Source organism: Condylura cristata, unplaced genomic scaffold (genome assembly GCF_000260355.1).
Source record: "Condylura cristata isolate star-nosed mole 26May11 unplaced genomic scaffold, ConCri1.0 scaffold00017, whole genome shotgun sequence".
In the NCBI taxonomy this organism is placed as follows: domain Eukaryota; kingdom Metazoa; phylum Chordata; class Mammalia; order Eulipotyphla; family Talpidae; genus Condylura; species Condylura cristata.
In genome coordinates, this window is record NW_004567118.1 from 928,680 (window position 1) to 937,514 (window position 8,835).

Sequence of the window (8,835 nt, forward strand, 5' to 3'; positions counted from 1 at the left end):
TTTGCTGTAGTGCTGGTTGACTTTGCTTTCCTGGAATGTTATACTGAAACTGGAGGGAACAACTGCAAGGCTTAGTAAAAGCAATCAAGAGGCTGGGCCCAGGCCCAACCCTGCCACTCACTCAGTGGGTCACCTTGGACAATTATGTGATCCCCTGGGGCACCAGACAGGTTACACAGGCCCTACCGATTTGGTAAGCCTCCTGCTATCCTGCTTCTTCCAGAAGCCTCTGAGGCACCTCCAGGAGCCATTAGGACGAGAGTCTTGAAGGGTTTCTGCACCCTCACAGATCTAATGTTCTGCCTCTGGACCTGTTCAGGGAGCCAGCGGACATGTGCAGATGTCCAGGCTGGTAGAGCAAGGCATGTCTCTGCAGGGAGCGACTTTGGGGGCCCTCTGTGGCCACCCTGCCACCAGGCACACCAAAAGCAAACTTCCTCTCCTCAGCCTGCCCCACCCTGAGCAGAGAGGGAGAGAAGCAGGAGGGAGGTGGGGAAGCATTTCCTCCACAGATGTTGTGCTAGCCAAGCTCGAAATAGGAGATACGGGCCCTGTTGAGATGCAAAGCATGCTTGCTGCCCGCTCTGGCTGCCCACTCCTTGCCATCCTGAGCAGGCAGCCCCCTCTGTGTCTGGGAAACAGGAAGTGAGAGACAAAGCCCACAGCTGGCCCAGGCTCTCTCTCAGAGCTTGGGGGGCGGGGGCCCAGATTTAGACCTCCAGGTAGGTGCTGGGGGTCCTGAGGCTCAGAGCAGGGAGGGGAGTGGTCTTGCTTATTCGCATCTGTGGTTGGCAGGGCTGGAGCAGAGGCTTGGAGTCCTTCATGTTTATATTTCAGTGCTTGAGCTTGTGGAGAGCAAGTGCAGGAAAGGGGCGGAGGTGGCGGCGGAGGGAGATGGGAAGGGGGCTTGGGGGGCGTCTCAGGAGGGGCCCGCTGTGAGCCCACAAACCCCGCACAGAGGGGTGCGTGGGAGATGGGACAGGACCTCCTCAGGGTTGTAAGTGTTGGGTCCCCCGCATGACACGAGATGGGGAGAGCAGCCTGGGGGCTGCTGAGGGGCCCCTCTCGCCTTCTCTCAGGACTACCCAGAGTATGTGCCCTCTCTTCCCAGCCAGGCACTGCCCACACCGTCTCTCCCTGCTGGGAGGAGGTGGGCCGGGAGGGGCCGGCCTGTGCAGGGGATTCATGTATTGGGGGGTGGACTACAGTGCTTGAGATGAAAGCACAAAGGGAGCGCTTACCGTGCAAACGGCCCCTCAGCGGAAGCCTGTTATCAGGAGCATCTAATAGGGCTTTGCGGGCCAAGGCCAAAGCTCCAGGCAGGGCAAGGCTTTCCTGGTTCCCAGGCAGCTGCCGTGGTTGGCATGGGCTCTGATGCCAGGCATAGCTCCTGACCCCTCCAGCTAAGGGTCCAGACACTCTGGCATTACCTGGGACCCTGGAAGCCGCCAGCCTTGTCCTGTGCTACCCACCAGCTCACCCACCCACATCCCGGGGGCAGTCTCCTCTGGAACCACCGGACCCTCTGGAGCAGAAACCAGGATGGGGGTGGGTGTGGAAGAACCACCTGGGGCTGCCCAGGTGCAGGACGGTTCTCAAGCTGCCATTCTTCCCCAGCTAGCCGGGAGTGCTCCCTGGGAGTTCCTCCTGCCTCCTTCCCACCCCCAGGCCTCCCAAGATGGCAGGCCGAGACTGGCAGTAGTCAAGTTCTCAACCAGATGGTGCTGGGCGATCTGATCCAGGTCCCTGAGCAATTACTGGTTGTTGTCTGAGAAGCTGAGCTAGTTCAAAGCTTTCTTCTCTTCCCCCAGCTGGTTGGGCCTCAGAAGGGTTGAATATGCCTGACTCCAGTCGTCTTCCCTCTGGGTTACGAGCCCCTTGAGGGCAGAAGTGTGTTCCTGCACCTGGCACAGGCTGGCACATAGCAGATACGTAGCAGCCACATTCTCTGGAGCCTACTATGTGCCAGACACTGTCCCAAGAACCGTGCAGAAGAACCCCCACAGCAGCCAGGCGAGGTAGCTGTTTCTCGCTTCCCTTCACAGGTGAGACATGTTTTTCCCAGGTTGCACAGCTAGTGAGAAATGGAGCTGGGATTTGAATATGGGCAGCCTGGTTCCTTCACGTCCTCCCACGTCAGGTATCTTTGTTAGGCGGGATGAGCGCAGGGCAAGGGGGCACCCTGAGGTCCCCACTGAGTGAGCACAGCCCTGGGACAAGACTGCCCAGGCCAGAACAGCCCCTGGGCGAGGGCCCAAGGGTCCCCACGTTCCAGCTGCTGGTGGGGGTTTGTTCTAGGGTGAGCTCTATTTCTTCTAAGGAGTCTGGTAATCCCTGGAGACGTGCTGACAGTGGACTAAACAGTCTCCCGGGAGGCTTTCCCCAAAGCCTGGGAGAACCTTCTTTTGTTTCTTTCAAGGTCATCCCAGATGGGGTAGCTTTAACCAAAACTGCAGACAGGGCGAGTGTTGGCTAGTGTGAAAGGGGGGCAGAGGGGAGGAAGGGCCTGGCCGGACAGCCACCTGGGGGGCAGCGAGATGTGAGATGAGGTCCTGAGGGGCGCCTTAACTTTGGGGCACATGACGTGACCTGGGAAGTAGCTGGGTGGCTCTGAGGTCAAAGTCAGGGGCATCTCACTGTGTGGGGGTGGCAGTTCCTGGTTTTATTGCCAGCCTGACCATTGAGGCCATGGACTGAGGTGCAGAGAGCGGGGGTACGGGCTGGAGGCAGAGAGGGAGAAAATGGCACTCGCCATGTGGGGTGGACGCTTTCTCCAGGGGAGAAGAGCTGGAAGTCAGCCTGGAGGAAACTGGAAGCAGGCAGGTGGGGGACCGGTGGGCCAAAGCAGGTGTAACCGAGGAGGGGCAGACACAGCCAGCCCAGGGCGCTTGGGACAGGCGGCCTGGAGGGGCTCTGGTGCCCCAGCCCAGCTGAGCAGCCGGCAGGCCTGCAGGCCAGCTGTCCTTCGCTCTGTGGTTCTCTCACCTGCTTGGCTGGTGGGGCAGGAGTTGACCACAGGATGTGCCTTCATTAAAACCCCAATTTTGTCCGGATCCATTGGTTCTTCTCTGGTTGTACATCTTACCCCATGGGGCTAAGCTAGCCAGTGGGCCAGTTGAGATTTTGCAGAGAGGCCCACGGGTAGCGTTCTCAGGGGCCAGAGAGGGGCGGTGGTGCACAGACTTGGAACAGACTAGAAGCTGCGGCACCTACGTTGTGCTGAGCCCAGGAAGAATCCTCCCCCGATGGACGCCATGGGATGGGCATGTGTGGAGTTCACCAGCACTGTTTAAGGGAGTGGGCTGAGGTGTTTGTAGATGTGGGGGTGCTATTCTTCAGAGGAGCTATGGGCCCCAATGCAACACATTAAAGGGCACCCCACTCCTGGAAGGCTTCCCAGGGTCTTCTCAGGCCCGTGGGCTCCCCCGGAGTGTCAGGGGCTTCCCCGAGCGCAGCCTTGGGCAGACCAGGAACCGGAGGGCCGGCATCCTGCGGTTGGCTGCCTCTCCTGACCATTAATCACCACTAAGTGTCATTACCACCAATAAAGTTAACGGACTTTATACTGGACTCCCGGGCATCAATCACAGGGTCCATTACATGAAACTAAACAGGTGCTTGTTGGTAGAAGAAAGGGTGTTTGCTGAGCTGACTCTCAAGGGCAGCTGGGCACCCTGGGCTGGTCCAGCCAACTCCCAGCCTTGGCACTGAACTACAGTATGGACTGTCCCAGACAGGAGCACAGCCGCCTCGCAGAAAGACGAGGGGCAGGGAGCTCCCCAAACTGTCCTTCCCGCTCGCACCTCTGCTCATCTCTGTGCCTGGGTTCATTCTCTTTCCCTTGCTTTGGATCAGCTTGCACTGTTTATGCTGAGTTACAGGTCCAGTGATTCGGTGGAGGAAGCGAGAGAACGCAACTGTATGGTCTCTTAATGCCAATTCCGAGTTCCCAGGGAAAGGACTGATTGGCCCGATGTGGGTCACCTGATGTTGATACTATAGTCCACAGGGCCAGCTGGCGACCATGTAGCTGGAAGGAACAGGTGGGCAGTCAACCCAACAGATGTTGACAATAGTAATTTAAAAGTCTTTTTATTAAATATTTATTTATTTATGCACACAAGAGCTGGAGTACAGACCAGAGATGCAGGGGATGAGAGGATTCACCAGAGACGGAGTGGGGAGCAGAGCAGGCAGATTGACTGAAATACACTGCTGAGGGGAGCAGTGGAGAGACAGGAGAGGCCTGCTGTGCCACGTGGGTCAGCTCCCTGGCCAGGGGTCAAACGAGTGCTGCAGTGGCTTTGGAGAGCTTCATAGTGCTGAGACTTAATCCTTTGCATCACCAGGGAGGGCCTAATTTAAAAGTCTTAATAAGAAACCCTCAGAAAGTTGTAGATAATCATGCAACATGTAATATTTAGCATATGTAATACAGACAAAGTATAACAAATTCGTGATGATATAAAAATAATTACTATTGTTACAATAGTATTTGAGCTAGGCCTTGAGTGTCCTATAGCCCAGCTGGCCAAAATTCCCATCAGTCCCTTTGTTCGCTCATCTTCAGTCAGTGGCTCCAATGGCCATCTCAGTTTGTGAGGTACAGGAACTGGGTACCCCTAGGGTAGAACGGGGGTCTTGGAGGGGCATGATGGCTGTGGCCCCTTCCATCCCTGAGCCCCCGAGCTGCCCTCCAACTGGACCCTGTTAGGGTGAGGCCTCCTCGGCTGGAGTTGACACTGGGTTTTGCTCTGAGCCTGTGGGGTCAAGCTCTGAGGGTTCCCTGCCAGGCTGCAGGGAGGGGCCTGGGGTAGACCTGGTGGACTGGAAATTTACCCATTCGCCCCCAGATTAATCATTAACAGGTCCCTGCCCTCACCTGTCTGGGAGGGGAGCCTAGGGCCAGGCTGGGCCAGGACAGGCCCGATAGCATCTGTCTCTCTCTGCTCGGAGGTTTCAGAGATATGCTCCACACTGGGTTGGCTGCACTCGGTGGCCTTGGAATCTGCGGGCACTTTCTGGGGGCACTTGGGACCTGGCCAGCACCGCCGCCCTCCCTGGGGTAGACATGGGGGGGGTGGCATCCAGCCAGATGTCCTGGCTGGGGGTAGGTGGCTGAGCTAGGGGAACTGTCCCCTTGGCCCCATGGGACATGGGCCTCTCTGACCACGCAAGGCTTCGCCACAGGCGCGCCTCAGCCAGGCTCATGAGCAGGAGGCACAAGAGCCACACCCAAGAGAACCATCTCTTGCTTCCACCTTTGCTCCCCTCCCTCCCTCCCTCCCACCCTTTCTTCCCTCCCTTCCTCCCTCCCTTCCTTCCTCTCTTCCTTTCTTCTCTCTTTCCTTCCCTCTATCCAGTTAATCTCCAAGCATCTCTTTGTAACTAGCCCTAAGTGGCCAGATGATTGCAGACCTATCTGGGAGTATGGAGGCAAGTTAGGTTAGCATGGGATTGCTTGGGCAGCGAGGGCTAGCAGGTCCAGCAGGGATATCGGCTGCCACGCTCTCAGCATGCAGAGCCCTCAGCCTATGTCCTCTTGGGAACACAGCTGGAGGGGTTCAGGCAGCCGCCGCCAAAACCACACATGGTATTTCCTGGCCAGAGAAATAGGCAGATCCCCAGGCCCTGCTCCAGACCAACAGAACCAGAGTTGCCAAGTGTGGATCCTGGAGCTCTGTATTTTAGTAAGCATCCAGCTGGTTTTTCCAATCTGGGCAAGTTGTGGAATAGGTAAGGCGAGCCGAGGCTCTGACACTTGGGAAACAGGTCTGAGACCCTGCACTGACCCCTGTTGTAAGCACCTTGGTTTCCTGCACTGTAAAACGGGGACCTCTCCATGGAGCTCCAAGATGAATAAATATTAAAGGCCAATAAATAAAGCCCCCGAGAAGGCCCTTTTCCCCTCACCTGCCCCACACCCTCAAGGACTGTCCTGCCCCGACAAGACCCCTAAAGTTCACTCACCTCCCTCCTCTCGCCCTCTAGGCTGACGGGGCGGGAGGTCCTGACGCCCTTCCCAGGGCTGGACACCCCCGAGGCCCCGGTGCAGGGCGGGGCCCACCTGAAGCAGTGTGACCTGCTGAAACTGTCCCGCCGCCAGAAGCAGCTGTGCCGAAGGGAGCCCGGCCTGGCGGAGAGCCTGAGGGACGCCGTGCACCTTGGCCTGCTCGAATGCCAGTTCCAGTTCCGGCTCGAGCGCTGGAACTGCAGCCTGGAGGGGCGGACTGGCCTGCTCAAGAGAGGTAGGGGGCTGGGGGACGCTGGCTGGGGGGGGTGGTGGTGGTTGGGGAGGCGGGTCTGCAGAGGGAGGGCAAGGGGGCCGCCCTTCCTTCCCCCACCCCAACCCCGGCCCCTGCACCCGGGCTGAATGGAGTAAGGAGAACATGAGGAGGACCACGGTCCACTCCTGGAGGGACCCACGGGCGAGATCCGTGGTCCCCCGGTCCCTTCCCTCAGCCTCCTCCGCGCACATCCCTTCATGGACAGAACCTGCAAAGCAAGGAGGGCTGTCCCCAGGTTCACCCCGGCAGCCGCTGAGGCTCTCTCGTCCCCCTTCCCCGATCCTCCCCGCGCCCGGACACAGGTTTCAAGGAGACGGCCTTCCTGTACGCAGTGTCCTCGGCTGCCCTCACGCACACGCTGGCCAGGGCCTGCAGCGCTGGCCGCATGGAGCGCTGCACCTGTGACGACTCCCCCGGCCTGGAGAGCCGGCAGGCCTGGCAGTGGGGCGTGTGTGGAGACAACCTCAAGTACAGCACCAAGTTCCTGAGCAATTTCCTAGGACCCAAGAGAGCGAGCAAAGACCTGCGGGCCCGGGCAGACGCCCACAACACCCACGTGGGCATCAAGGTGAGCACAGCCCGGGAGGCCTCAAGCCCTCCCCGGGCCAGGTCTGGAGGAGGCTGAAGCCCCGCCCCGCCCCCAGCTCACACACAGCCATCCCAAGGAGAATCTCCTTCTCTCAACCACCTTCCTTGTGCACCTGCTCTCAGCCATTGCCAGGAACCAGGACGGGGGTGACGGGTCCTGGGCATCATGGCGGCCCACCCCCACCACCTCGTGGGTGGGCGGCGGGCGGGCGCAAGGTGTATAGCCGTAGTGAGCAGCAACGTGCTTAGAGAGGGATGTTCTAGATGTCCTGGGAGCCAACTAGTTTGGGAACTTTGATCTGCTACAACCCCACCCCCTCCGTTTTATAGGTGGGAAGACAAAAGAGGCCCAGAGAGGGAAAGGGACTTAACGGAGGTCACACAGGAGTGGGAGGCCTGCAGGGTGAAAGCACCTAGGTCCGCTGGATCTCCTGGGTGGGCCGGCGGGGGCTAGCGCTCCCGTCTGTGGGAAGCTGAGTTCTGCATTCCGGGGTCGTTGCCTCTGAGTGGGGTGTCGGACGCCTCTGTGTGCCCCTGCACAGCTGCCCACCCGCGGGCCCAAGCAGGAGGGGCGTCTTTGGCTAGTTTGCATGTCGGTGGCACCGGCCAGCGTGTGTCCCACGTGTCCCCTCTGGTGACCCTTACCCTGTCTCTTTGCCATCCTCTGGCCACTCCCCTACCAGGGTTGGTGCTGAGGGGGCCGGTGGGGCGTGGGACCTGGCCGCTGACCCTGGGTCCCTCTGGCCCCCTCGCAGGCTGTGAAGAGTGGCCTCCGGACCACGTGCAAGTGCCACGGGGTGTCGGGCTCCTGCGCCGTGCGCACCTGCTGGAAGCAGCTTTCTCCATTCCGGGAGACCGGCCAGGCGCTCAAGCTGCGCTATGACTCGGCTGTCAAGGTGTCCAGCGCCACCAACGAGGCCTTGGGCCGCCTGGAACTGTGGGCGCCTGCCAGGCCGGGCAGCCCCCCCAAAGGCCTCGCCCCCAGGCCCGGGGACCTGGTCTACATGGAGGACTCGCCCAGCTTCTGTCGCCCCAGCAAGTACTCGCCGGGCACGGCGGGCAGGGTGTGCTCCCGGGAGGCCAGCTGCAGCAGCCTGTGCTGCGGGCGGGGCCATGACACCCAGAGCCGCCTGGCGGCCTTCTCCTGCCACTGCCAGGTGCAGTGGTGCTGCTACGTGGAATGCCAGCAGTGCCTGCAGGAGGAGCTGGTGTACACCTGCAAGCACTAGCCCGTGCCAGCTGCCGGCCGGCCACTGCCCGACCTCTGTGGCACCGGCCGCCTGGAGGCCGCCGGCTGTCCTGCCGGACAGCACCCACCACGCATGTGCACCCGGCGTCCACGCGCCAGCCGCACCCTCCCCTCCACCGGCCTCACGTCTCTGCCTTCCCCGACACCCGGCAAAGAGAGGGCTGGGTCCCCCCCGTAAGATGGAGTCCCAGTCTTGGAGAAGAAGAAGAATGAGGACAGAGAAGGGGGACACCCCACCACCTCAGTCCCTGGGGTGAGTGGGCTAGAACCACGAGATGTGGGGAGGTGAGCGTCTGTGCCGGGAAGCAGGCTCGGCTGGACGCTAGGCCTTCGGCTCGAGGCAGTCCAGCCTCGGGCTCTGCTCTGGGTGCCCTGAGCCTTGGGCCCACGCCCCCCTCTCTGCCGGGTGGGAGGACCAGCGTGGTAGGAGCTGTTTGCAGAAAGAAAAACTTTACGGGCTTCGTAGACCCAAGTCAGGTATATGCCCTGGAGTGCTGGGCCCTTAATTGGGTCTTAAAGCCTGCCGGTGCGTGCACAGAGCCTCGTTCTTGTCTAGAGAGCTGAGTGACCCACCCCCAGCCAGCCCTGCCGGGAAAGCACCCGTGGAAGCCGGGGGCAGAGAAGCAGTGGGGCTCAGATGGCGCGACTCGCGGCCCAGGGGACAGTGGGGCCTCTGCATTTCCCTGGAGCACGGAAGCTTCCATCCTAGTC

General features: G+C 60.3%; 1 protein-coding gene across 1 annotated transcript in view; it reads left to right on the forward strand.

Annotated features, from left to right (window-relative positions):
* WNT9B (wingless-type MMTV integration site family, member 9B) overlaps positions 1–8,149 on the forward strand; it is an 18,533-nt gene extending 10,384 nt beyond the window's left edge. Inside the window, exons 2-4 of the mRNA XM_004684067.1 lie at positions 5,992–6,248; positions 6,590–6,855; positions 7,631–8,149. Coding sequence (XP_004684124.1) covers positions 5,992–6,248; positions 6,590–6,855; positions 7,631–8,104 — 997 coding nt within the window. The 3' untranslated portion in view covers positions 8,105–8,149. The remainder of the gene's footprint in view (positions 1–5,991; positions 6,249–6,589; positions 6,856–7,630) is intronic.
* The last annotated feature ends 686 nt before the right edge of the window (positions 8,150–8,835 follow it).